Source organism: Schizosaccharomyces octosporus (genome assembly GCF_000150505.1).
Source record: "Schizosaccharomyces octosporus yFS286 unplaced genomic scaffold supercont6.1, whole genome shotgun sequence".
NCBI classification, from domain to species: Eukaryota; Fungi; Ascomycota; class Schizosaccharomycetes; order Schizosaccharomycetales; family Schizosaccharomycetaceae; genus Schizosaccharomyces; species Schizosaccharomyces octosporus.
In genome coordinates this window covers 3,537,613-3,565,098 of record NW_013185619.1, presented here as the reverse complement: position 1 = coordinate 3,565,098, position 27,486 = coordinate 3,537,613, and the positions used below count along the sequence as shown (strand labels likewise).

The following is a 27,486-nucleotide window of genomic DNA, read 5'->3' as shown; positions in this document are numbered from 1 at the left end:
CTAGAATGAAGGCAAATGTCATACAATGCACTTGTCTGTGAGAAAGATTCTGTCGGCATTTTGACGTCGGTTTTTCCATCATAAGATTGCGATCACTACGTATTCCTTTACCCTTCGTTTCCAAAATTACGATTATAGGAATCGAACGTTCTTAACGACAGAAATAGATATAGACTGATTTACGTCGGATGACCTACGCATACTAGAACAGAAGAACGCTTAGAAATCAATTTTCTTTGCGCGTTAACATCTACATGACGTGAAACTGGGAATTAGGAAAGATTACAAGGTGTATCGTCGTGTTGAGAATCCTTGAAAAATAAAAAAAAATTAAAAAAAATTTCGCAAATGAGTACCATTCATTCAAATTAGGTCATTCTTTGTTTATGTCAATACAAAATCTACACATCTTCTCCTCATAAATGAGATTCTTCATTTCCTACACACCAATCGATAGAAATACATTATTCACAATTTTTTCATCATTCCTTCGTACTAGATCCCTTGGTAATTTTTAATGTGAAATAATTTTTTCATGGTCTTTACTTAATATGATATCAACATACGTAGGTGACGGTGTGCTCTTCATTATGCAACCGTATTCGGGAGGATCTTTAGAGTTATTCGGTTCAGTATATCCCCCCCCCCCCCTTATGGATACGACATTAAATTACTTGATAAAAAAAGTAAATAAAGAAACATAAACAAATAGTGGAAAAGGAAAAAAAAAAAAATTGGCATTGATTAAAATGTACGTAAAAAAGAATGCTATGAAATAATGGATTATAGAGTTCAAAAAGAAAAATAAAATAAAATCAATTTAATCACATTTGATGAAAAAAAATAATAATAAGAAAATGTTGTGAACGGAAAAAATGTATACCGAGCCATAAAGGTCTAGGACGTACGGTTCAGGTTGAATTAGTAATTCAAAAATTTTACAAAATTAGGAAAGTCGGTTCGTAAAAATGAAAGGATCTATTTTTAGGTCTTCATCGCTATGTCTCTGCTCTAAATTGTCAGATTTTTCAAAATTTAAAATACCCAACAAAAAGAAAACTCGTATGAACGAAAGGATTGACAATCCTGAAGGTCTTTAACACGTACGAGACAAGATATTGCGATATCAGAGCATGTCGCGAATATGAAAATTTCATAAATCATACTATAGTGAGAAAAAGGCGAAAAAAAAGAAAGGAGGAAAACGAAAAATTACATAGTAAACAAATAAGTAAAATAATTAATTAAGTAATTCATTCATAAAATAAAAATAAAAATAAAAATAAAGAAAAAGACGCCATTCTTTGTGATTTATGATGCCTCGAGTGTATTCATTCTTTTTTTCATCATACTAATGTTTCCATGGCGTAATGGTGAACTGAAGTCTGTCTTTGGTGTAACAAGTGTAACAGGCGAAAAAATGTGGTTGATAATTGCTCTTTCATAGATAAATTCTTGACGAATAAATTATTTAATTTATTGAATTTGTATTGAATTGAAAAACGATTCATCCTAACGTTAAAAAAAAAAAAAAAAAAAAAAAAAAAAAAAAAAAAAAGGAAAAAAAATATCTAATTCTTTAAAGATATCTGTTTTTGTAAACTTGCTTTACTCTTCCACTCCACTGTAATTTTTATGTGTTGTTTCTCACAATCACCAACCAAAAAAAAACCATCTCAGACTTTTCATTTTCGTTTCAAACCGACTATCGATATTTCATAAATTTTCTATTCATTCTATTTATCAAAAAAAACCTTTTCAAAAATCTTTTATTTGCTGTGTTTGTTTTCTCTTTTGTTTATTTGTTTATTTATTTTCTTCCTCTCTTTGTTTACATATTCACATTTTGAACTTCGGTTCTTAAAGCTTCGGTTAGGTATTAGTCTACAACTTGTTTTTTCTTACCTTCCCCCACAGAGAAATTTTTCTTCACCACCACGGGGTTCGAATCCATCACTGCAAATTTTTGAATTACCAAGGATACTGTCGTTTTACGCTGTGTCTTTCACTGGTAAACAATGCGAAAAAGTTCTTTGAACAATTTCGCAACTTCTCAAAATCTGTTTCAATTTCCTTCTGTCGATTTTGAGCACATAACGGAAAGTGCTATAAAAAACAGCACTTCTTCCATCCATTTAGCTCCTACGGAGCCTATATCCTCTAATCAAAAGCAAGAAAACGATCTTTCCTCTGAATCCAAGTTAGATCCTTTACATCCCAAACCCAGCTTTGGCAGAAATCTACTTACTAATGAAACCATTCAAAACTCACACGAACCTTCAGAAGATTCTTTTACGTTAGGTCTAGCCTATATAAGTGAGCTTTATGCCTCTACGAAACATTTAGGTGCTTCCAAAATCTTGCCACCTTCCGGCTGGTCATGTCCTTTCACCATAGACCCCACAACGCTGAAGTTTGTGTGCAAGAATAATAGACCTTCCTCTCGTTCTGTTTTGACCCCCGTTCTTTCCAAGGAACATAAATCACCCTCTGCAATTCCACTATCGGAGGAAAAACGAATCGCCGACCGATCTGACTCGGTGGTTCTCTCTTTCATTTTCGTTTTAGGAAAACAGGTCGACCTTTTGCAATTAAAGCAATGGCTACAATTCTCACAAAAGCTTGATATGCCAAAATATGAGTTTTGGTCTCAAGCAGCTCAGTTTTATAAATTAGATGTTAATAGTTTGGAAACGGCTTATTCCACTTACGAGTCCTCTGATACCCAAAATGTCACGAATGGTGCAGGATTTTCTCGTTCTCCTATTACTCGTCCTGCTAAACGTGCACGTCGACAATTGCAAGGTCCAAAGTGTAAGGTCTGTGACCAAGAAGGCTCTTCCTTTGTCACTTGTTATATTTGTCAAGCCAGCTATCATTATTCGTGCGTAGAAGCCCCTTTTGCCCCCTTTACCAATATCCACTATTTCACCTGTAACCGTTGTATTCCCGATAATCTAAAGCTTTCCTGGAAGGACGTTGATTATCACTGCATCTCTTCATTCCTTGACTCCAACTCCAATTTGGAATCCTCTCTTTCTTCTTCCGTTTCTTCTTTCCATAACCAATTTTCACCTTCGTATATCCACGAATTAAACAATTGCATCCCCTCATCGAAATCACAAGCTTCGGCACGAAAAACTCGTTCTTCCAAAACCAATGATGACTCATCCTCATCCTCGTCCTTTCCTTTTGCTTTATTAAACCCAGAATCCCATTATACCTATCTTTCCCGTTTGTCCCCTTTAGAGCAGTACTTTTGGTCTTCTTCTTTTTACACAAATTCTTCTACATTTGAAACATCTGACCAACCATTAGTAGGCATTTGCAAAAACAAAACTGCCTTCCCAACAAATCGGCAAAGTCCTTACTACAATGATCCTTGGAACCTTCCTTTCCTTCAATTTGCAAAATTATCCCCTTTAAAATTCACTCCTCCTGAAATTTTAACCCCCACTGTTGAGTTTGGACAATTGTCGACCTGTGTTGGCTGGAAAAGAAATACAATGTCTCTCTTTGGTTTACATTATCACCACTGTGGATCCCCAAAGACTTGGTATGTTATACCCGCCGAGGAAACCGCAAAGTACGAAAAGTTGCTGTTAGAACTCCTGCCTGCATCGTTAAAGGAACAGCCAGAAACGACAAAGAACTCTTCATTTCTTCTTCCTCTTCAGGTTATCTTGGCCAATGGAATTAATGTGAATACATTTTTACAATATCCGAATGAATTTGTAATTACGTTTCCTGATGCCATATATACATCCTTGGATCATGGGTTTAATATTCATGAATCTATCCCGTTCGCTGCTAAAGAATGGATCACCGATAAGTATGCTCAGCAATCATTTCAAACTTACAAAGATCTTTGCATACCTACCCCTTTTTCTTATGACCATATATTGTTAGCAAACGCTACTGTAGATAAAACAGTCCATTCAGCTTATTGGCTTATGACATGCTTGAGGGAACGGATAGACGATGAGCTAAAGTTGCGGAACAACTTTCGAAAAAAATTCGCTTCCCTTCCCTGGGTACCCGTTCCTTTAGAATCATCTGTTATGGCCTGTAGTCACTGTAAAACCTTTGCTTATATGGTTGCTGTTGGGATTAACAAGTCGAATCAAACCTTCTGTTTACTGCATGCTGGCCAGAATTTGAATACGAAGAATAATGACTTAACAATTAGCGTTCGATATAATGATGGAGCTTTGTCTGAAGCTTATAATGCTGTTGTCGAACGAGCCAAAAAAGCCGAAGTATGGTTAGACAAATATCGAGAAGTTTTCTCCACTGCTCGTCCTAGCTTAAAGGTTCTCAAAAATTTATACAATGAAGCTGATACTTTATCTTGCCCTATACAGGAAGTGGAAGAACTTCGGTCGTTTGTTCAAATGGGTCAAAATTGGTTGGAAAAAGCTTCTGTCGTTCTGAAAAGAAAAGCTCCCTTAAAAAAGGATAAAAGAAAAATGAAAAAGAGTACCAATGAAAGTCCTTCAGATGATGGAGTTTCATCTCCAGCCCTAAAATATAATGAGTCAGATATATTGATAGAACTCGTTGAAGAAGGATGTAAATTTCCTTTCGAAATTCAAGAAATGGAACTTCTTCATGAAAAGCTAAACCAATTAAGGTCTTACCAAGAAAAGGCGAAATCGGTAAGGAATCAGCAACTCACATACGACATATGCTTAAATATGGTTAATGAAGGAAAAGAGATTCAAATTGAAACGCCTGAATTAGAGTTTTTTGAGAAGCAATTATCTTATACGACTTGGACAAAAAGTTTTAAAGAAATTGTTAATAGAGAAGATTTTGCTTTAGAAGAATTGGTTGATTTAATCAATCGAGGAAATGAAATTGGAATACCCACCGACAGTGAAGAAATGGCCCAAGCTTTATTTATGAAGGATAAATCTGAACGATGGAATAAACAAGTCGAAACTTTTCTAACCCAAGAAACTACGCCTACTCAAAAATTAGTGGAATTAAAAAACGAAGCAAAGCAATTGTGCGTGGACAAGAACCTAAAAGATCGCCTTAACGAAGTTTTGTTCAAGTCTGTGTCATCTCATGATCGGTTAGTTTCTTTGATAGCCGGCTCTGAAAATGCCGATTTTGAAAAACGACCTACTGTTGATGAAGCGCGGAACATCTTGAACGAAGCGGAAGCTCTATCTAGTAAGCCCGAAGAGTTTGTTACCGCCCAAAAGCTTGTTACGAAAACGCTTGAATGGGTCCGTAAGGGTAAGCGATTGTTTGGTAAAGCAAATGCTCCTCTAGAAATTTTTAATCAACACCTTGAATTTGTTGACCAGAAGAATTCGAGCGCAATGATTGATGAAGGCACAGATGCTCATTTACATGTTGGTAATGAATACTATATTGTGGCCGGATCTAATCCTTTGGATTTTCATTACTGTTTCTGTAGATTACCTGAGTCTGGTATGATGATCGAGTGCGAAGTTTGTCATGAATGGTATCACGCCAAATGTATGAAAATGTCAAAGAAAAAACTTCGAGCTAATGAAAAGTTCGTTTGTCCTATATGCGATTATCGTGTTGAAATACCCCGTCATTCCCATCGTCCACCATTAATAGAACTTCAGCAAATGGTTTCTGATATTCCTAGTCTTCCTTTTCAGCCTGGTGAAGTGGATTTACTGAAACGGGTTGTACACGATGCGGTTAATTTTCGTGATCTCATACAAAATACTATTCAGGATCCCTCGAGGCTTTCTTTTGAAGATATCCCTATTATTCGCTTCTTTCTAAGGAAGTTAGAGGGTGTAGAAATATTGTATACAGAGGAGATAAATGTTTTCCGACAAAAATTACATGAATTATTACCAATTGCTCCTGTTCCTCCTCCGTTTATTGGCGAGAGTCGCTCTAACAGAAAACCACGGCCCACAAAGCGTCAGCGAGAAATTATGGACCAAGTTGAAAGTGGGAAGTTAACCTCTGCGGAGGGTGCTGCCGCGATAGCTGCTACCCAAATACGCAATCAGACCAACTCGGTAACAAGAAATCAGAATGTTCATACTCTGAGCACTACTTTATCGCCTTGGGCTATGAAAAGTTTAGCTGAAGCTGTTTTGAGTTCGGCACCTTTACCAGCAGCTGACTCACTGGTTAACGAACCAAAGTTGATACAAACTCCAGATGCTATATCTCCTGATATCACTAAATTTACTGATTTTAATTTGATGGAAAATATCGAAGCTCCAATTACACCAACCTCAGTAGTGGATGATCAAAATTCGACTGTTGTTTGTTTGTGTAAGCAACCTTTTGCTATTTCAGATGGAATGGTACAATGCCACACTTGTTCTGAATGGTATCATTACGATTGCGTTGGTCTTTCCTCGGAAATAGTTAGTACTTTATCAACCTATATATGTCCCGAATGCTGCAGCAAACAGGGTAAGTTATATCCATTCAATACTCGTCCTCGTTCTGTACCCTCTTTGTGGGCTTCCCAGACATACCCCCCTAGTGTCCTTCAAGGGACAACCGAGAACTTCTCAACGTTGAATAAAGCATTTACAACTTCTGCGAATCTTTTCGATATGTTGACTCCGATGGATACAACGTCGTATAGCTCAAAGGTTGACTACTTTCTCGAGGATAAAAAGCCGGATCTTTTTACAGAAACTTACCTCAGCATGTAGCATTTTGGGCTTATGTTTATTTATCATGTTGATTCAACTTTTTCTATGACTATAACGGTATATGATGGCGATTTCTTTTTATTTACTTTAGCTAGAACAGACTAAAGTCTAACGAACTTAATACTAATGTGTATATTATTTGTTTACAAAGAGATACAAAAAGGAAGCCCATAGAATGCTTTAACGATCACGTATGTAATAAAAGAAAGAATGGTGAACGTAAATCAAAAAAATCTGCAAGTTTGTAAGAAGGCATCATGCTACTTCAAGTGCCTTCCAAAGACCGTCATTATCCATATAATCATGGTGTATAATGGATACAAGCCATCTGTCGTTTGTGCAATGGTCTAACAACTTTCTTGTTGCTGTATTTTTAGAATACAAGTACGCCCATTCAGCCCATACATCAAATGCTTCATTCATCCAAGCTTTAAAAGATACCTCTGCAATGATCGTAGACTGAATAATCTCTCTTCCTGGATAAACACCCCAGGTGACAGCACTGGCCCCATCGCTCGGGGCATTGGTAAGAAAGTCACCTTTCTTATTTCCAGCGTAATAAGTGATCTGTTCATTATCATGCCATTTCTTAAGATATTTTTCGAAATCCTTCGAGCTTATGAAAAATTCAATAAAAGCCTTTTGGTACACTTTTCCGCCTTTTGGACCCCAACCAAAGACAGGATCCGTAGAAGCAGCACCATTGACAGTGGGCTGACTACCTACTGTCCACCAAGTACGGCCATTAACATTGAGAAGATGTTGCGAAATCATTTTTGTTTCGTCATCAACAGTCTCATCAATCCATGGAATAGCATGGATGTCATTCTTAATGTGCCTTTGAAATAAAGAGGTAATATCGGATTCGTCCACGGGATATCCCCAAAGACGAAGGGCTTCTTGTGGAGGAAAATGCAAGGTAGGACCATAACCATCAATCTCACCATAAGCCGGAGACCTAGGATCACCAAAACGACCATTAGGGAAGTCATCCCAATTTGCTTGTCTTCCCAAAACACCACTTCCTTCAGAAACAGAAAAGGGGGCATCAGCTGTAAGACTGTCTCTATGGGTAGCGAGTGCAGTTTCGTTGGGTTGATTACGAAGGGATGCAGAAATACCTTTTAGCGAATCGTCAGGAGGAATAACGACATGATTATGGAGTTCTGGAGTTTCGTCCAAACTAAGACGCCTACGGGTGTTCTTTAGGGTTTTGCCGTCTTTCAGTTGAGATTCGTATTGTTCCCAACGACGAGTCAACAACGAGCTATTCTTGAGGATTCGAGCAACAGATTTCTCCAGGTTTAGAGTGCAAAAATGAAAACCAAGAATACGGTGATCTGTACTTTCTAGAATCGTCTTTATCATGTCCACGGCATGCTCAACACCTATGGATTTAACGGCTTCGTCATCAGACTTAACGGATTCTAAACGTTTTATCAATGACTCAGGGATACTGCAGCCACAAAGGCGAATCATCCTCTTAAGAATAGAAAAAGACTGAATAGGCATTACGGCAGGAATGATCGTTATATCACGAAACACACCCGACTCATGATTTCTCAATGTCTTCTCAAATTCGATAAATACATTAGGTTCATAAAAGATTTGGGTCATAATAAAATCTGCACCGGCCTTCACCTTCTCAACAAGGAAAGGTATATCATGAACGGGATCACGACTTAATTCGGGAACATTGGAATCCGCATGTCCTTCGGGATATGCTGCTACACCAATGCAAAAATAGTCACCATATTTTTCACGAATATAGCGTACCAAATCAACCGCATGCTCAAAAGCACTTAGTTTTCCCTCCCAATGATCGCTATTCAAAGGTGGATCTCCACGTAATGCCAAGATGTTACGAATACCAGCATTCTTGGCTGTTTCAAGCGTTTCATCAATAACTTTTCGGTCCACGTTTGTACAAGTTAAATGCAAACATGCTGGTACCTTGTGCTGATTTTCAAGTAACTTTGACAACAACACGGAAACACTTGCCGTACTACCGGCTGTTCCCCATGTAACACTCGAAAACAAAGGAAGCATGTTATTCGACATTCTTGTAATACGACTCATCAAGTTCTCCAATCCCACTGTCGTCTTTGGAGGAAAATACTCGAATGAGTAATACGTGCTTCCTTTCGGAAGTCCATGAATTAAGTCCACAATTTTCATAATATTTTAGTTATTATCTTCTCTAGTCTCCGTCAATGTCACACAGAAATCTTCAATTCCCTTTTTTCTCTAGCAAATTGTACTAAGGGCAATCGTGAGGAACAAAGAGTCGGGTCTTCGAATCGTTTAACGAGTCGGAACACATCAATTGAAATCAATCAATCTGTGAAAAGATCTTTTCAAATATCTTTCATCTTCATTAGGCAATGCCTCGATTCATTTCTTTAGCTTACCTTGGTTGATATATTTTGACTTGATCGAATTTGTAGCTGACCTCAGAATCGAAAGTAATTCAGTAGTTGGACTAAACGCAGACTATATTCAGAGGAAAATAATCGTAGACCTTAGAAAATTTTACATTTCTTGCCTTTACAGTGTATCAATTAAATAGAAATGTTGCATATTTTTGACACTTCCATTACACCTCGTATAGGGCGCGGAGCGTGCGTAGTAAGAAAAAGAAACACAAACAAACATCGCGTATCATTCAAATATAGTCACTGAACAATGGCAAAATAGAGAAATACAATAAAAATAAAATAAAAAGAGTGTTCAAAAGTGTCACGAACCGGGATCGAACCGGTGACCAACAGATCTTCAGTCTGTCATGCTCCCAACTACACCACCGCGACTTGGTTGAAAGTGAGTGTTTTTTAAACAAGATATTGTTGTGGAACATAATCCCGAACATTGGTTATTAATACGGTCTTGCACTGGCTTGATCTTTTTGTTGAATTTAGTTTCTATCTATTTGTCTGTCTTTTGAATTAATGACTTCTGGCAATTTCAAAACCTTTATATTGCAAAAATTCTAAAGTTTCATACAAACTGCAAAAATTGGAAATGGAAACCTATGTTGAGCTACGAATGATAATACTAGTCAGATTCTGCAAACAAGAAAAGGATTGTTGCATGTACGTATTCATTGTTTTATATAAGCAAACTGACTTTCAATAAGCGACTCTTTTCATACAAATATTTTTATTTACTGACATAATATAAACATAACCTGCGTCTGTTCTTTTCGTCTATATTTGCTTTTGAACAAGAGATGCGTTTCGTAAAGATGCTTGCTCAATGGTCACAGATGCATCATCCTCTAAAGTTTTCGCAGGGAAAGGCACGCATAGAATAAATGATCCTGGTGAAGAAGCACGCACAGCATCGTACAGATCGTGTACAGTATGAGATAGATTCAAAGTAACTATAGTTCTTGAACCATTCGTCAAGCGGATTTGTATTCTCGTAGAGGGCTGATTTTGATCAACGTCAATTTTCTTGGCAGGCTCCTTATTTTGAGAGGAAGCTTTTTCATGAAAAGCGCCAGGAACTTGAGCGTGTTGGGGAGCATATGTGCTTCCAAGACGCTGTCCCTTCCCAGAGAAGGGTTTCACTGGTTCTCGGTAATCTTCGTCAAGACGATGCTGCACTACTACATCAATGGGCTGATTCATTGTAACACCAAGCAAGTGTAATGGAGCGCGACCATTGTTGATTAGCCGAAGAGTTTCTTGATTCGCTGGATCATCATATGAGTAAAGTGGACCGTCATCTACGCTAAAACCGTTTCTCCAGAAATATAAAGTACGACGAACAGAAGCTTCAGGCTCACTCGCCGACTGACCTCTTGGGTGCGATGAGACTGGTCGAGGTGCAGCAGCTTGTCGTGATTGTGTGTCTGAGTCCACGGGATCATTTTCTGTCCCTAATCGTTGACCAGATCCGCTAAAAGCGGTTTCAGGTATCGGTGGTGAAGCCTCGTGTTCCATACCAGAAGATGTTGTATGTCTATGAGCCTTCTCGATAATATCACGAACAAGCTGTTTTTTGGGATCAGGTCCCTGTACTGACAATCCACTTTTTTCTCCTCCAGTAAATAAATTTGATTTCTCCTCTGAATCATCTTCGTCTTCTTGAAGATCTCTCAAAGTAGCAATCTTCTTTCGAGGAACATTTTTACCCTTAGAATGTGCGGCGGAATTCGAGGGAGGGTTAGGCTTCTCAAAGGTGCTTGGTAATGCAGGATTAGGCCTTGAGGAATTTGATTCAGGAGTAAATCCCTGGTTCATATCCTGAGTTCCTTCGTGGTCGGGAGGCAAAACCTCTCCTAACAGAGTAGCGGCTAATTCATAGTTCCAATTCGTAGATTCCAAGAAAAATTGAGCTTGCGTGCTTTCAACATAAAACTCGTTACAGAACTTAGTCAACAGATCTTCATGATTCATGATTATACGTTCTTGTTAGACACTTAATAAAATACTTCTATAAACAAATGTAATGAATCTTTTCGCAGTTAAGATTTCGTAAAAAAAAAAATAATTAAAGTAGGTCAGAATAAATATAGCAATGAGCAACTCTTTCTTAAATAACTGAAAAGTTCTGTGGTTGGTATTTGTCAAGTTCTACTACTGTCAGTGTGGAAACTAAGGATGACAGAACTCTCCAAAACTGGATTACCTTGAATCAAAAAAAGAACCCCAAAATTAAGAATTGATTTATTATTTACGACACAAACCCTTGGTAAACTTATTTTACTTACCCCAGTGTAACACTTCCTATACTTTAGTGTACACTCTCTCCTACTACCATTAGACTGCACCATAGTGCTACTCTTTATTAGGACTACCCGTAGCAGTTTACTCAAAGTTAAGAAACATATAATGGTTCTTTATGAACTTTTTTGTATTACCAGGCCTGCTGTAAATGCAACTCGCACGTCAGCTCCCGTAAGTGGTTTGCCGATAATCTGAAATTTTGTTACAAGGAAGTTTGTTGTCTTTCTGATACGGTTTCATCAATATTTCATTCTTTTTTTTTAAAACAAACTAACAATTACATAGGTATCAGCAATTAGTGTTGCTAGGAATTGTGGAAAAGCAGTCTTGGATAGCAAAGGTGTAGTCGTTGATATTGAGTCGATGGGCCTCAAAGAACTCGCAAAGCCCATAAAAAAATTAAATAATAGGCACAATTTTGGATACTGGTGGACAATGTCGTTCTACTCGAGCCCTACTGTTCAACAAGAACTCCAGCGTATACTGCGTTTGGAGCCAACAGTTCTTCGATATACCCTTCTCAAAAAATCCGATAAGTATGTCAATCCTGCTTTCCTTTTTGAAAGCAAGTAAATGATGCTTCGTTTTGCTAACGCAGTCAGATTAAATTATCTTGGTTGACATTTCCACTAAGTAAACAATTGCTTGATGCAGACCATTGATAAGTATTCAATCCCCTTAACTGTTTAATATTCTAGATAATACCTTTGAAGGAATAAATAGTCATTCATGTCGATATATGTTATATAGAGATTTAGAACGAGTAAATGCTTTATAGTATGTGCTTGTTTTAGTTAACCATATTTGTTAAACTTGAAAGTGCATTTGATTGTTTAGGATTTCTCTTTGATGTTTTCAAGTTCGGTTTCACATTATACTCATTTTCGTTGTTTTGATTTGGTTTCACTTGATCTATTCCAGGCATTAGCACGGGTGGATTTGCCATCGGTGTCGACGGAGGTGGTGGAGCAGCCATATATTGTGAATATATGTCAAATGGAATCGGTTGCGTAGGTAACTGAACAGCAGGTGATGTTAGCGTCGGCTCTTGATTAAACAGAGCATTCAGTCTTTTCTTTCTTTCCTCTTTCTTTTCCGCAAAGCTAACGAATATTCTCTTTTTACCCACATATGTGTTGTTTAAAAAAGATATAGCTTGCATCGCTTCGGATGGATGATTGTAAGAAACGAATCCGTATCCTTTAGATATTCCAGTGTTTGGATAGCTAGCTAAAACGCATGATTTTACCCGACCGAACTGGGAGAAAAACTCCTCGAACTGTTCTGAGTTTCCTACTACATCATCATCGATATTTTTGACAAACAAATTACACGGGTCTAGTGCTGGGGGAGTATTGTTATCAACCGCGTTTAAGCCAGTAGGCATTGGAACAGGAGGTGAAACGAAAGGAGGCGGAGGAGGAAGAGGAATCATTGCTACAGGCGGCTCCATACTTGCAATGGGTTCAAACGGCATCAACGGCAGGGGTGCAAGTGTTGACTGGGTCGATGGAACTACTGTAGGCGGGATCTGTCTTTGTCTTGGTTGTTTCACAAAAAACTGAAGCTGTGTACCCTTGTATAAGAAATTTTTAAAGGAAGCAATAATCTGAGATGGTTAGAAGTGGTCAAATAGCATTCGAAAATGTTTCTAATAAAAATTTACCTTTGAGCAATCTTCATGAGAGTTGACAGCTAATTCGGCATATAACGTTTGATCTGGATTCGGAGTTTGATTAATTGCTGCTCCTAAGATCTTTCCATATTGAGAGAAGTCTTCATAAAGATCGACGGGTGAAGTTTGTTTTGGGACGTTTAAAATTCCAATTACCATAATTGGATTCTCAAGAGCTTCGGAATGAAACAGTTTATCTAAAGGTATGCTTGGAAGAAACTGATAGTTGTTTATGAATGGTGGCTCGAATGGTGGCTCAGTGTTGGATTGTAATGTATTTATTTCATTCTGAGCAATTGAGCTTCCATCTGTAAAGTTCGGAAGATTGAGTGGACTCACTTGCAGCGAAAATAAATTATTTTCGTCGCCGGAAGTAAAGCTTATGTTTGGTTCGCGTGCTTCTCTTTCTATGCTAGAATAAACAGTGCCGCTTCTGTCCTTTTTTATTATTTCGTGCTCACCTCCTTGACCTTGGACATTTTCATATTTCAGGTGTTTTCGCGAGTCATCCTCAACTTGTTTTAATTGCATATCTTTGAGACATAAGGCATCCTTATATTGAGAATCTAGTTTTGATAAGCTTGGATCCTCTTTCTCTTGTATTTGAGCGAATTTACATATGGCTGGTTTGGCTGGATGACGTTTTTCAACGATACTACAGGGTATTAGCACAAGCATGGCAGTTTACTATCATTTCACATACAGTCGATTTCCCTCGTACAAAGAGCAGTGCAGTGCTTGAACAATAGCGTCTACACATGCCTGTGTTTCAACATAAACAAATGCAAACAATGCCGAGCCTTTGATATTGACATTTTTTCTTTTTTTTCGACTCAACACATGTGCTTCCATTACATTTCCTAAAGTAAAATTAGCTTAGGGAACTTCAGTTGAATGGGAAAACCTACCGTATGGTTTGCAAAGGTTGATGACATTTAATGCTTGACAACCATGTGGTAAATTACCAATGTAGATGGATAGATCCCTATTTTTCTGCTTCTTAATTGTATCCTGTGTTCTCTGTTCTTCTTTCATTGCTATTAAATTAGTTGGTTGATAAAAGCAAAATTCAATTCAATGTAAACAAATATTCGGGATAACGAGGCGTTATATCTCGTTATGTTCAGTATGGTTTTATTTAACCTTTGACGTTGTACTGTACAATTAAAAAATAACGTATTAAAAAAGTTTCTAAAAATTACATACCGTGTTCTATGGTGTACTGGGTATTCAGGATTCGCATGCTCCAGAGTGTTCTTTTTACCAAATATCGCTTGAAAAACCAATTGTGGACCAAATTTGCTATATATGGTAAATCTAACTATTCTAAATTCTTCTTTTAGTCACTCTTTTCTTCAGAACTGTCTTCCTCCGGTTGCCTCTGGCTTACAGTCTTTAAAATGTCGGTTCTATCACAAAACGCCAGCAACTAGGTACATCGATGCTTCTGCCCAAGTGGTATCCCGTAGCCCTGCTGCTGTCAGCAAAACCGGAGCTATAAAATATGATTCTCCTGCGGCTCCTTTGCTATCCCAGGACGTGCTGATCGTGGAGCGACAATTAGAGATGATGAATGTGTTTCTTGGCTATGAACAAGCCAATCGTTATGTTATCCTAAATCATGAAGGTCATCATCTTGGATATATAGCTGAGAAGGGTCATGCTTCGTTTCTCTCCAGTATGTCTCGACAGCTATTTCATACACATCGTTCATTCGTTGCAGACGTCATGGATGTACATGGCAATCCTATTTTACAGTTGCAAAGACCTTTTTCATGGATCAATTCCCGTCTCAATGTTAGTGCTTTTGATTATTCATCAAGCCAACCGTCATTAGTTGGTGAAGTTATCCAGAAATGGCATCCTTGGCGTCGTAAATACCAGCTGTTCTTAAGTCAATCCGATATGTTAGATCAGTTTGCTGCGGTTGATGAGCGGATTTTAAGTTGGGATTTCTTGCTACGTAACGCTGACAACCAAATCCTTGGAAGTGTCAACCGTAACTTTATGGGCTTGCCAAGAGAGTTCTTTACCGATACGGGTAATTATGTTTTGCGATTTACTTCTGAAGATGCAAACTCGGGAAATGCCGATACCAATCAACTCTTGCAAGCTGCCGAAGGTGATAGTAGTCAAATTTGCCCACGCGAAATGAGTTTAGAAGAGAGAGCCGTTATGCTTGGATCCGCTGTAACTATTGACTTTGATTATTTCAGTCGTAGCAATAGTCCTGCAGCAGGTTTTACTTTCCCAATTATGTTCGGTTCCTCTTCTCCAGAAAGTGATTACCAATCTGAAGACATATCCGCTCAAGAGATACTTAAAGATGAACAAAATCCAAGTCATACGTCGACTGAGAACTCAATGCCAGAACAAAGATCTCCCTTTCTTTCCGATGCTGACCTAGATCGCTCTAACGATTTTTGGGATGTTTTTGACCAAGACTCAGATGATAGGTGGTAAATTTAGCTTAATGCTAAGTTTTCATGAAAATCACTTACTTCTGATCGTTATGATATCTATATGTGTTTATGCCTAAAAGATTACGAGTTTATATGTGGATTACTTTACTTTAGTTGATATTTCCCTTTTTGATAGGACGGTGCTGAGTTAGTTATAATTATATTAAAAATTAATTGCATTCATTCATCGAGACCTCTATGGAGTTTTCGGCATATTCTTTAATAATTGAAGAGTTTAGATACTTGTAGAACTGATTAAGGACATAATGGAAGACTAAATTGGTAAATTAATTGAGTATCACACTCTAACGCTTAATTGCAAAATTAAAAAATTACTCAGCAAGGGCTTGAAATTTGTCATCGATCTTCTTATAAAGTTGTTCGTAACGTTCAACAAGTTCTTTTTCACCATCATTAGGATTTTCAAATTTCATGGAAGAAAGTTCATGGAAAAGATCGGAAGTGCCTTCACGGATTTTAGACCATGGAACATTGCCTTGCTCAACGGCACCCTTGGCTTTCCCGTAATAAGAAATCATGTTTCTCATCATATGGTAAGTTTTGTAGAGAGGACAGCTACGATCGTAGTCGGAATAGCCGTTTTGTTGTAAGAAATCGTTCTTGATAATACCAGCCATGTCTAAAGTAACCTTGTCGCTCTCAGAAAGAGCAGACTTACCAACCAATTGAATGATTTCAAGCATCGAATCTTCTTGTTGGATAATTTGTTTAATTTGATCACGTAAAGAGTTGAAACCGGAAACACGGTCTTCATACCAAGGAGTCAAAGCATTTACATACTTGGAATAAGATAAGGAGGTATTAATAGAGGGGAAATGTTTACGCTGAGCCAATTTCTTGTCCAAACCCCAGAAAACTTGCACAATACCCAAAGTAGCACTAGTGACTGGATCAGAGAAGTCACCACCTGGAGGAGAAACAGCACCAACAATCGACACAGTACCTTCACGTTCAGGACTACCTAAACAACGAACACGACCAGCCCGTTCATAAAAAGAAGCCAGTTTAGCACCAAGGTAAGCAGGATAACCAGAGTCAGCAGGCATTTCAGCAAGACGACCAGAAATCTCACGGAGAGCCTCAGCCCAACGAGAAGTAGAATCAGCCATCATTGAGACGTTCTTACCTTGATCACGATAGTACTCAGCCAAGGTGATACCAGTATAGATGGATGCTTCACGGGCAGCCACGGGCATGTTTGAAGTATTAGCAACGAGAGTAGTACGTTTCATAATAGGTTCAGGAGTTCCGTTGATATCAATGGTCAAAGCAGGGAAGTCCATCAAAACTTCGGCCATTTCGTTACCACGTTCACCACAACCAATGTAAACAATCATATCCGAATTGGAATACTTGGAAAGAGATTGAGAAATTACAGTTTTACCGCAACCAAAAGCACCAGGAATAGCGGTGGTACCACCTTGAACACATGGAAACAAGGAATCGAGAACACGTTGGCCGGTGAGCAGAGGTTGATTGGCGGTAAGGTTATCGGCCACTGGACGGGGAGCACGGACAGGCCAAGTCTGTAACATACCAAAAGATTGTTTTTTGCCATTGAATTCCACTTCCAAAAGCTTGTCAACTACGGTGTAGGAACCTGCTTCGGCGATAAAAGTGACCGTACCACGAGATCTAGGAGGAAGCATGATTTTATGGTCACTAAAAAGAGAGTTTTCAAAAACGGAACCAAAAACATCACCACCGGATACGTGATCACCGACACGAAGCTTCTTATTAGGTGTGAAATCATATTTACGAGTACGGTCTAATGCTTCTGTATTGATGCCTCTGGGAATGTAAATACTTTGAGCTTTGTCATGGATTTGTTTTAATGGGCGTTGGATACCATCGTAAATGGTTTCAGCAAGACCTGGGCCTAATTCAACAGACAAAGGCTTTCCTGTACGTTGGACGGGATCACCGACAGTAAGACCAGAGGTTTCTTCGTAAACTTGAATTGTACATTTGTCTTGGTGAATTCGAATAACTTCTCCTACCAATTCATCATGACCAACGCGGACAAGCTCATACATAGAGCAACCAAGCATGTTGGAAGCAACGACGACTATTTTGAGTCAGTATATTGTTCCAAAATTAATCATTTTGCCAATTTTCAGATGTCATACCTGGTCCTGAAACACTAAAAACGGTGCCAAAGCGGTTTTCGTGTTCATCGTAATTTTTCAGGCTTCTGATCGCCTTTTTGGCATTCTCAATCCCTCCAGCCTATTTTATTAGCTCCAATCCCTTTGGGTAATGTTCTCTGTCGATTAAATTACTTACCATTGAGTAATAATTCTATAAAATGTGGATGTAGGTGAAGGTTGAATCTCAAATGTTGCTGTCCTGGTGATCTTGCTATTTCTTATTTGAGCCCAACGAGATCCAGTAATTGTGTTCGTTATCAAAAATATACCAAAAACAAATAAAACATCGCTAAATGCGATTATTAAAAGCTGTAGACATTACAAATAAAAGATATAAAAACCAAGAACAAAGACTACAAGGGAATTGTTCTGATACCTTTAGATGGATCCCTCAGGTAGATAGCCCTTCTTTACAGATAAGAGAAATGGTCGAGCAAAGAATTCAATTGCTTAAGTTCAAAAGAAGTTTTACAAATCATAGTAAGCGAATTCAAATCTAGCTTTCTTTAGACATATGATAATCATGGTTGTAGTTTACGTATGATGCTTTGGTGGTTTAGTGGTATAATGCTTCGTTGCCATCGAAGCGACCCGGGTTCGATTCCCGGCCGAAGCAAATTTTTCTTACATCCTGTAATACAGTACATTATTCGCTATCCGTAGTTCAAGCAGATGGAAATTAATGTACATTTACTGTTTTATTTTGTTTCTACATATGCAACAAGTGGTTAGCATAGTACAGAGGCTTGATTGAACAAGTATTATTTAAGGAATGATTGACAAAATTAAGCATTTTCCTTGACTACAGATATATAAAAGCGCGAGGAAGAATACGTATTCACTTTTTCATCGCTAATGCAAAATAATATATGATCATTAGGAATGCGTAAATTTTCAATAAGGGAGACAATTTTAGCACTTTCGGACTGAATAAAATTAAAAAACGGATTTGTTTTCGTTGTACATTTACCAGTGTAAATGGTGTAAAGAAAAAATTGCTTCGGCCGGGAATCGAACCCGGGTCGCTTCGATGGCAACGAAGCATTATACCACTAAACCACCAAAGCATTGTTAGTTAGTTATTTTAATAATCTATAATAACTCATTATATAAAAGAGGAAAGTAGTAAGTGCCTCTTGACTTACATTGACTTGACTGCTTGGTTTCTATAACCAAACGAAAGCTTTGGTAACTTTTTCAGGCTCAGGACTTAAAGTTTATTATAATGAACGAGGCTTGTAGAGGTTGGCTATAAATGTATAATGCATCTATTGGATTAAACTGTTTTTAAAGCTACGAAAATAATCAACAATGGCTGGGATCGTTGTTTCGATATATCCAAACAGAGTACAGCTTATACATTGAAGCAAAGTCGTAGCTTAGAGTAACAAATACAAGCGTATAAAACAAGCTGGATTTTTTTTCTTACTAGATTACAGAGTTGTAGTTTACATTGGGGTATGTGGATCTTGTTACTGTTACCTCTTAAGTAACCGTGTTTATAGTTTGCGAGTTCATTTGAAAAACATAAAGATTGAATAATTAAAAGGAAATAGGATCTGGTTCAAAATATATTTTTAAAAGTATACACTTTAATAGAAATCACTTGCAGCTGATTATGATATTTCTAGTCATTCGATGTTAAAGACATATATTCTCAGCAAGACTCAACAGCGGATGGGTTAATGACTCCTAAGCTATAACTAAACTTCTTTGTACTTGAATTTCGCTTATCAATGGTTAAAAGTTATTTTACAGTAATCTTGGCTATCCGTTCTTACATTTTAGATCTATCATTACCTAACTTTCCATTTTAGGTCTTTCACCATTATACGTCGTAAGGAATAATCATAACAATTCATAATTTTGCTAAATCTCAATCATTGAGTAAATGTAAAGTCTTCTATCTCAATCACACAAGAATCTCAGATATGTACAACCTTAAAACCATGCACAATATAAGTTATAGAAATATGCTGAGACGTTAGTGCTGAATTCCATTGCATATCTTTTCAATAATCGAAAGTGATTTAGGTGGAAAAAGCAGACTCTTATTTAGAGCAGAAGATCTCGTACTTCATCACTGATACCATGTACTGAGGATGGACATTAACAATCACATAACTTCAAACTATAGTCGTTCTTTTGGTTTGAAGATATTGGTTGCAGTTAATTTCCACCAACGTCTTTCTTGACGATTCGTCGGACCGTTGTTTTCAAATCCACCTTGAGTGGAAACATATTTACCATTCGAATGAGAAGAGGGAAGATTGGAGTATGCGTTTTCAACACCCGTAGGGCCCGTATCTAAAGTAGCTTGAGTTTTCTTAATTCTTTCAAAAAACTCAACATATTTCTAAAACAATTTATAAGTAGTTAGCCATCTTATATTCTGTCGTTTAATAATGTCGTTAATAGTGCTTACTCCGGTATCAGCTATCTCCCTCGCGTCAAGAAGTCCGTATGGATAGTAGTTCATCTTTAAGTACCTAGCAGTTGTAAACAATATAATTTCAATTGTGCATGCAAATATTGAATTTGTTCGATGCCCTAAGAGATTCACCTTATTTATTTACAGTCGGTTAGCCTTTACGCAACCTTTATGACACATCGTGTACGAAATATTTGCGGCGAAAAGTAATAAACGAAGTAATCGAAGACGAAAAATTATAAACAACTTTATTTCAGATAAGATGGGAAGTTATAGATGAACTTTATTATTTCATCACCTTACATTTCTTATATCCAGGTGCTCCATCTACTGGTTAAAAGTAAACATTTATTTACATAACACAACATAAATGAAGCGAATAAAATTTAAGATACTAAACTAGAACCATTGCCACGATATTTAAATCTTCATTTGGATAAGAGTATTCGACGTTGATTTAATTCAATCTTGCAAGCATAACGAACGAAAAATCTCAGATGTGCCATCTAAAAGGTTTAAGAACTAATGAGAATTGTAAAGTCTTGAGAAGTAGAATTAACCAATATTTTCAATCTGGAAACATTTGATTCTCGCTAGTCATTCCACAATGAAGAGTATATAAAAAGTATGGCAGCGTTATTATACCTACCGCCTGGGCTAAGGTGAATCTACCAATCTTTATGCATCCTATCGTATGAATCCAATATTTAGTAACTCCCTAATTTAAATATCTAAAAGGAAACTAGTCAACGTGAAAGCATTAGTTTTAAAAGGGAATCCTGATTTTTTATAGATGTAAACAAACTCGAATTTCTGAACGTCGTTACTTCAATGTGACTTACATGTACGTAAATAATGCGAAATTTATCGAAAGCGTCAATACTTTAGTTACAAATTTATACTTAGTGGATTATTCTTTACCTACAATGTTTCGTTATCTTATTAAGCTGACTTCTATCTGATGTGACGATCGTTGCATTTCGTGGGTACAAGAAAACAAACCACTTCCTCTTATAGTTGTTAAAATACAAAAGACAATAAGATAATGTCCTCATAGTATTTTCAGCAAACAGGACTTAGTTTACGTGTTTGCGATTGAAATGTTATAGTCCTCTGGACTTTCATAATATGTTCACCTTACCCTTCTGCTCCTCCTTACTCTTGGAGAGCATCATACAAGAAGGGCAAGCGTTATTGAACATTATTAATGTTTATAAAAAAATTGATATTACCAATAACAATAGTTAATTAGAGAGGAATAATCAGGAGAAAGCCTACAGCATCCCGGATTCCCATGTTGTCTCCAACCATAGTACTAACGAGACCCTCAGACGCTTAACTGCAGTGATCGGACGGGAACTGGTGTTTTCGCCTAGGTGTGGCCGTAGACATTTACAATGTGTAACTAAAGTATTTGTATTTGTAGTGGGTATTCATCATCTCAGATTTTACAAAGTTGATAGAGGATGGTTTTGATACTTACAAGATTAAAGCACTCTGTTGTTCTCTTTTCTAGCTATTCACATTGTGCTAAATTGTCGTTGAGGTGTGAGACCAAATGTCTGAATTTATAGCAGTTGACGAAGCTGTAGTTTGAGAAGTAAATTATTAGACTACATTAGTTGAAACGGCCAATCTGAATATGTCCAGCTTTGAATTAGAAATCGGTTGACTATTTTGCAAGATTATCGTCATAACAACTAAATGACTATTAAAAAAGGGTGGATTAATAAGGATGTTCATCACAAAAAGAAAACGAACGATTTATAAATAACACTATTGCGAGACGAATTCGTAGATCCATAAAAGAGTGAACGTGAAAAGCAATCAAACCCGTCATATCAAGCTGATGCTTACTTTTGTGGACAAGAATGCAGAAACTTGAGGGATTGCAATTGATATGAATGCTTGTAAGGAAAATGTGATTTATAGGAGGGATGGAGAAGATTCGTTAAAACTCAAACTTCACCGCTTTGCCCAGCAAAAGGTTGAAGCTCGATTTCCTCGTTACGAGGTGCTTCATTTTCTGGATCTGTCGGTCCTAATTAGGTTAGTCAGAAAAAAAAAAAAAAAAAGTTATAATAAACAGTACATACGAACATAATTCGTAGCATTTCTTATGCTGTTTCCCATGCCGTTTCCTAAATCAGCAATGAATGTTCGAAGTTGTCGCGTATCCGTCGTACCTAGAACAGTTAGAATATTTCGCAGGGTGTAAGACATACTCCAAAATAAAACAAACAAGGCAACGTTAAAAAAGCAGACACCATAGAAAGCAATATCGTTCATCTTTTCAAATCCTATTATTTTCTTTACATTACGATAGAAGACGAAACCAACGACATTCAGAGAAGCCGTACATATTACTGCGACACACATGTTGGGCAGTACACTACGAATTTGCGTGAATAAGTAGGACAGCACTCTACCAGTTTGCTTGAACCATTCTTTAGGAATTTGAGACATTGCTAATAGTTAGTAAAATAAAACATAGCGCTAACTTACAATAGAGAAATACTACAATGGACGCTGGACAGGTAACCGAAAGTCCCCAAAAGGTTTCCGTCCTCACAGGAATCTTGAAATAAAAAAACACCACGAGAAAAATAGAATAAGTTACAACATACACAAGAGACGCAAAAAAAAGAAGATATTCGCTGAAACCCACTTTGAATATGTCGAATTCGACCCAGTAATGTTAGTGGACTCTTGGGCAGAATGTTGAGTGGATCCATCAGCCATTTCTAAATCAATAAATTTGTTCGGAGCTATAAATGTATTAGTAATGAATGCTTTTGTTGTTTGAGAAAGGATGGAGCGTTTGTCAAGTTTGCTGATGGTAATCAACAAGTTTATTAATCTTAAACACAACAAGTAAATAAACAAACATGATTCTTCATCAAAACTGTTTTTAGCCTAGATTTTTTCAACAAACATATAAAAAACCAACCCTTCCTTTCTATTTCAATAAATCTTACCTGAATACGGAGGAGGCGTACCCTCTGAAGAATGTATATCTGATTTCTCATCAATGAGCGTTTTGAAAGACTCGTCAGAGTCTGAAACAGGACTGTATTTATTCTTCATTTTTGCAATGGCAAACCAAAAACCAAAAGAACACCAATACTTATAGCTGAAACAAAATCAACTAGAATTACCAAGAAAAGTCCGTAGAAATCGGTTCTACCTTTCAGAGATCTTTAAAAAAAGGAATTGTTCCTTATTTCTAAAGAAAATCAATACCTTGAGTAAAATCTGTCTAAAACCAAAGATAGGAATAAAAAAAAATCTTGGTAGTGGCCTTTCGCATGTCTCAATTTCATAAGCAGCGACACTATGTCACTGACTGGTCACATCCTCGTTACGATTATTTAACATTGTGGGTTCACTATGTTTTTAAGTAATGGGTATAATCCAAACAAAGTTCATATTACAAAAAGTAAACAAAGAACCTTTCATCAAAAATATACAAGCTGTATACTTTAAATAACATATACAAGAAATAGGAATTAAAAATAACTTTATTTAAAAATCCTTGAAGAAATATGTCTATCTAGGGGCTTTAACGCAGTGGAAGTTGATGTAGATGGAAAGGAAATCATTGTTATGCTGGGTCGGGTCTTCTGATTGTCCTCTAGCTTGGGCTATGCTTGTTTTTTTCTGCATATTATTTATTACACCGCTTTTCCATGACTATACTCTTGATTAAGGTCCATTGCTTTAGCTTCTTCCATATTCAAAACATCACCTAACTCAAAGCACAATGGCGATCAAAACGAAATCCAAACGCAACACGATGCATGCATACGTTACACTAAGAGGTAAAAAAAGAAAAACATCAAGAAGAAAAAGCCTACAGCATCCCGGATTCCCATGTCGTTTCCAACCAAATTACTAAACCCTCAGACGCTTAATTGCAGTGATCGGACGGGAACTGGTGTTTTCTCCTAAATGTGGCCGTAGACAGTAGAGAGTGCAATAAGATGTTTTTAATAAAACATTGTAATTGAAGAATGTCGCATCTATTATGTGCATAAGTATAACTCCAAATCTCGATTTACAATCAGATCGCAATTCAAAAATATTAAATACAAGTCAAAGCCTATTTAGCAGTTTCTACACACGGTTTAGGTGCCCATTTGTTATGTACTTTGAATGAACTTGTTCGATGTTCCAAAGCGATTCCTCGGCAGTCTATTAATACTTAATACAATAACAGGGAAAGAATACAAAAATGTTTCAATTTATAGATCGTATATTCATTTCTATAAATAAACGACGCTTAAAATCTGCTTGTGTTACTTCGTTATTTCCAAACGCTATGTGCTACATACTACAGTTCTTGACCTTTACCTCATTTAACAATTCCTTCGTGTTAGGAATAAGGATTGAAACGAAATTCGACTCTGAAGGAAATTTGTTTTCCAGTATATTTAAGAATCGTAACCTTCAATTTACGTGGACTCAGTTCGTTTGCTAAAGTGCAGCCGCCGACGGGAAAGGATCTGAGCTTTCAGACACAACCAAAGAGGAAACCCTCCTTTATTCAAGAGTTAGGAAGTCGCTCTACACGCTATAAGATGGAGCTGACTAAAGTATGGGAACAAGAGATCATTCGTCTCATCCTTCAATTCTTGAGTGATCACGGCTATGGGTATAGTACATTCGTTCACCTGCAAGGACATTCTATAATTATGAATTGCTAACTTACTATATATAGAAGTACTTTAAAATGCTTGGAAAATGAAAGTGGACTTTGTTATGAAACAGAAAATGTCAAAACGTTTCAAACAGCGGTTCTTTCCGGTGACTGGCAAATCGCCGAGAGTTGCTTTGCTTTAATGAAGTTAAGGGACGAAAGCAAAAGAGATGTAAGTTTACTCATTGACATTGAAGGGATTATACTAACAATGCTAAAAGGAAGCACTTTTCCTTCTACAAAAACAGAAATGTCTAGAGTTAGCTGAAAAGGGATCTCTTTGTGAGGCAATCTTTGTTTTGCAAACAACCAATAATACTTATTTTAATCAAAGCAAAGAGGAATTGATCTCGCAAATAATGTTTTCGAGAAAAAAATTCACAGAATCTGCGCACGGCGTAAAAGACAATCGTCCTGCTTTATTAAATGAACTCTCACTCTACATAAGCGCTGACATTATGATGCCGAAGAATCGACTCTTAGAACTTTTGGAACAGGCAAAGAACCACCAGATTTCTTCTCAGTGCTATCATAATGTTTTAAAAAACTTTACCTTTCTTTCTGACTATCAAGCCGAACCTAGTGAAATTCCAACAAAGGAAATACATTGTTTTGACGATCATACAAGCGAGGTTTGGCAAATTTCTTACTCAAATAATGGCAAGTATTTAGCTTCCGCTTCGCAAGATAAATCTACCATAATCTTTGACTTGGCTAATATGAAGATGCTACACCGACTAATCGGGCACAGTAAAGAGGTTGCTTATGTGAAATGGTCCCCGGATGATCGATATTTGCTTACTTGCTCTAATGACTACTCGGTTATACTTTGGGATGCGTTTACCGGAGAGAAGATCCGACATTTAAAAGAACATACTTACTTCGTCAGCTGCTGCTGTTGGCTACCAGATGGCTTGTCTTTCATCACAGGCTCTCCCGATATGACCATTATACATTGGTCATTAACTGGTGAGATCATGCATAAATGGAAAGATGTCAATATTTACGATATGGCGATCAATAATGATGGCACAAAATTGTATGCTGTTGGGTACCAGAAACAAATGGAAAGTGAAGATAAGCATATTGCCGTTTACTCCATACCGACGAGAGAATGTCTTAAAAAAATTCATCTTGAATCCAAGGTGACTTCCATATCGCTCTCAAAAGATTCTCGCTATGCATTGACAAACATCGAGCCACATACAATATTACTTTGGGATATACAAGAATATCGCATTATTCGTCAGTACATGGGCCATAAGCTTGGGAACTGGTTGATTGGCTCATGTTTCGGTGGCCAAGATGACACATTTGTATTAAGCGGCAGCCAAGATGAATTTATTCGAATATGGCATCGTGATTCTGGAAAGCTGCTAAGCACTTTACCAGGACACTCGAAATGCGTGAACTACATCGCTTACAATCCATTGGATCCGTATCAATTTGCTTCAGCTAGTGATGATAACACTATCCGTATATGGTCAAACAAAGGCCGTCAATGAGAAAGCCTTTTTCTGTTCTCAATTTTTGAAAAAAGAAAAAAAAAACTTTCCATTTCGTTACGAACGTGAATGATAATTATCTTTTGTATGTCTCCGTAATATATATATATATATATATATGATTGAATGAATAGAATGTTTTGTCTAATCTTCTTAAAACCGTAACGAACTGGTATATATATATAGGATCGTCATAAACTAGTTGCCATAGGATTCATTATGTGTTAATAACATGTAGTTAAGTTTTCGTAAAGATGTAAATATTAGGCTCATGAGGATAAAGGTCAAACATCCTGTCGTCTACGAGAAGATTTTCGAAACGAACAGCTATCAGCACGAATCGCTCACCATAGGTGTGGATATGAGTGTTACGGTGTGATACTAGATTCAGCAACAACAAATGTTTGCCTGTCCATTGGGCATTGTCCTTGAGAACCTACTGTTGAAAGCCAATTTTCAATGCAATGAGCATGAAAGATATGTGTACACTTCCCCCATACTAAACACACATGTTAATATACAAATATGGAAATAAAAAGTCTCTTTCATCCTTATTCCTCATAATCGACCGGATTTTAAGCAAAGAAGTTATCTGAAGCATTGTTCACTCAAATACAGCAAGCGAGCCTTGACAGCTAAAAGAGGAAAAGTAACATTTCAGGATGACTTCCAAAAAAAAAAGGACTTAACGTATAGAGCTTCAAGTACATACCTATGGGGCAATCATCACCAGGAGTTAGACACTGAGGACAGCAGCCATCAAAAGGGACTCGACAAATGCCGCAAACATCGTCTTTAGGTGTTTTCCAAGTCCAATTAGCGACTGCATGATATCCTACAACTTGTTAGACCCATTATTTACTATAATTCTTACTTTTGATTTTCACTTTCATTGTTTTTGTTATTCTGTTTAGTACTGAAGTAGAAAGTTGTTACTTCGAGGAAAACTTCAGTCGCTTTATTGTTTTTTTCAGTGTCAAGTAGAAAATATGTAAACTGGTCGATTAAAAATTATAAAATAATAAAATTGAAAAGAGATTCCAACAACAACTAATCTTGTAGATCCAGAACAAAGAGACATGAGACACTTTTACTTTCATTACAGCCTACGCCTACGAAAAAGTACAAAAATAACG

General features: G+C 37.1%; 11 protein-coding genes and 5 non-coding genes across 16 annotated transcripts; 5 read left to right on the top strand and 11 right to left on the bottom strand.

Annotated features, from left to right (window-relative positions):
* The first annotated feature begins 1,866 nt into the window (after positions 1-1,866).
* Positions 1,867-6,818, top strand: SOCG_02417 (multi-copy suppressor-Chk1). Its single transcript, XM_013160910.1, has one exon. The coding sequence runs from the start codon at positions 2,019-2,021 to the stop codon at positions 6,672-6,674; it is 4,656 nt and encodes a 1,551-aa protein (XP_013016364.1). The 5' UTR covers positions 1,867-2,018; the 3' UTR covers positions 6,675-6,818.
* Positions 6,664-9,546, bottom strand: SOCG_02416 (methylenetetrahydrofolate reductase Met11). The gene has a single exon (XM_013160909.1). It carries the CDS (start codon positions 8,850-8,852, stop codon positions 6,930-6,932), a length of 1,923 nt encoding a protein of 640 aa, XP_013016363.1. The 5' UTR covers positions 8,853-9,546; the 3' UTR covers positions 6,664-6,929.
* Positions 9,412-9,484, bottom strand: SOCG_16203. Its single transcript has one exon. It is a non-coding gene; the product is annotated as a tRNA-Phe (tRNA).
* Positions 9,547-9,632: 86 nt separating the features above from the next.
* Positions 9,633-11,217, bottom strand: SOCG_02415 (UB Xdomain protein Ubx3). The gene has a single exon (XM_013160908.1). The coding sequence runs from the start codon at positions 11,075-11,077 to the stop codon at positions 9,881-9,883; it is 1,197 nt and encodes a 398-aa protein (XP_013016362.1). The 5' UTR covers positions 11,078-11,217; the 3' UTR covers positions 9,633-9,880.
* A 24-nt stretch (positions 11,218-11,241) lies between these two features.
* On the top strand, positions 11,242-14,281 carry SOCG_02414 (ribosomal protein subunit Mrp17). Its single transcript, XM_013160907.1, has 3 exons — positions 11,242-11,578; positions 11,693-11,943; positions 12,010-14,281. The coding sequence occupies exons 1-3, from the start codon at positions 11,513-11,515 to the stop codon at positions 12,026-12,028; spliced, it is 336 nt and encodes a 111-aa protein (XP_013016361.1). The 5' UTR covers positions 11,242-11,512; the 3' UTR covers positions 12,029-14,281.
* On the bottom strand, positions 11,697-15,676 carry SOCG_02413 (RNA-binding protein Mug28). The gene is made up of 4 exons (XM_013160906.1): positions 13,991-15,676; positions 13,786-13,942; positions 13,074-13,737; positions 11,697-13,016 (listed from the first exon to the last, which is right to left on the bottom strand). Exons 1-4 carry the CDS (start codon positions 14,115-14,117, stop codon positions 12,198-12,200), a joined length of 1,767 nt encoding a protein of 588 aa, XP_013016360.1. The 5' UTR covers positions 14,118-15,676; the 3' UTR covers positions 11,697-12,197.
* SOCG_02412 (phospholipid scramblase) lies at positions 14,223-15,775 on the top strand. The gene has a single exon (XM_013160905.1). The coding sequence runs from the start codon at positions 14,391-14,393 to the stop codon at positions 15,543-15,545; it is 1,155 nt and encodes a 384-aa protein (XP_013016359.1). The 5' UTR covers positions 14,223-14,390; the 3' UTR covers positions 15,546-15,775.
* SOCG_02411 (V-type ATPase subunit A) lies at positions 15,678-18,248 on the bottom strand. The gene is made up of 3 exons (XM_013160904.1): positions 17,852-18,248; positions 17,695-17,794; positions 15,678-17,633 (listed from the first exon to the last, which is right to left on the bottom strand). The coding sequence occupies exons 1-3, from the start codon at positions 17,852-17,854 to the stop codon at positions 15,877-15,879; spliced, it is 1,860 nt and encodes a 619-aa protein (XP_013016358.1). The 5' UTR covers positions 17,855-18,248; the 3' UTR covers positions 15,678-15,876.
* A 12-nt stretch (positions 18,249-18,260) lies between these two features.
* SOCG_16202 lies at positions 18,261-18,331 on the top strand. The gene has a single exon. It is a non-coding gene; the product is annotated as a tRNA-Gly (tRNA).
* A 380-nt stretch (positions 18,332-18,711) lies between these two features.
* SOCG_16201 lies at positions 18,712-18,782 on the bottom strand. The gene has a single exon. It is a non-coding gene; the product is annotated as a tRNA-Gly (tRNA).
* A 1,064-nt stretch (positions 18,783-19,846) lies between these two features.
* Positions 19,847-20,194, bottom strand: SOCG_02410 (uncharacterized protein; the record flags this gene model as incomplete). The annotated part of the gene is made up of 2 exons (XM_013160903.1): positions 19,847-20,071; positions 20,141-20,194. 2 exons carry the CDS (start codon positions 20,192-20,194, stop codon positions 19,847-19,849), a joined length of 279 nt encoding a protein of 92 aa, XP_013016357.1.
* A 1,223-nt stretch (positions 20,195-21,417) lies between these two features.
* Positions 21,418-21,532, bottom strand: SOCG_16200. The gene has a single exon (XR_001202988.1). It is a non-coding gene; the product is annotated as a 5S ribosomal RNA (ribosomal RNA).
* A 133-nt stretch (positions 21,533-21,665) lies between these two features.
* SOCG_02409 (uncharacterized protein) lies at positions 21,666-23,499 on the bottom strand. Its single transcript, XM_013160902.1, has 5 exons — positions 23,125-23,499; positions 22,774-22,914; positions 22,372-22,614; positions 22,243-22,332; positions 21,666-22,187 (listed from the first exon to the last, which is right to left on the bottom strand). Exons 1-5 carry the CDS (start codon positions 23,231-23,233, stop codon positions 22,105-22,107), a joined length of 666 nt encoding a protein of 221 aa, XP_013016356.1. The 5' UTR covers positions 23,234-23,499; the 3' UTR covers positions 21,666-22,104.
* A 497-nt stretch (positions 23,500-23,996) lies between these two features.
* On the bottom strand, positions 23,997-24,107 carry SOCG_16199. Its single transcript, XR_001202987.1, has one exon. It is a non-coding gene; the product is annotated as a 5S ribosomal RNA (ribosomal RNA).
* Positions 24,108-24,435: 328 nt separating this feature from the next.
* SOCG_02407 (anaphase-promoting complex subunit Apc11) lies at positions 24,436-27,309 on the bottom strand. The gene is made up of 3 exons (XM_013160900.1): positions 27,225-27,309; positions 27,063-27,185; positions 24,436-26,849 (listed from the first exon to the last, which is right to left on the bottom strand). The coding sequence occupies exons 1-3, from the start codon at positions 27,241-27,243 to the stop codon at positions 26,719-26,721; spliced, it is 273 nt and encodes a 90-aa protein (XP_013016354.1). The 5' UTR covers positions 27,244-27,309; the 3' UTR covers positions 24,436-26,718.
* Positions 24,450-26,581, top strand: SOCG_02408 (WD repeat protein). The gene is made up of 3 exons (XM_013160901.1): positions 24,450-24,800; positions 24,867-25,017; positions 25,067-26,581. The coding sequence occupies exons 1-3, from the start codon at positions 24,727-24,729 to the stop codon at positions 26,348-26,350; spliced, it is 1,509 nt and encodes a 502-aa protein (XP_013016355.1). The 5' UTR covers positions 24,450-24,726; the 3' UTR covers positions 26,351-26,581.
* Positions 27,310-27,486: the final 177 nt, after the last annotated feature.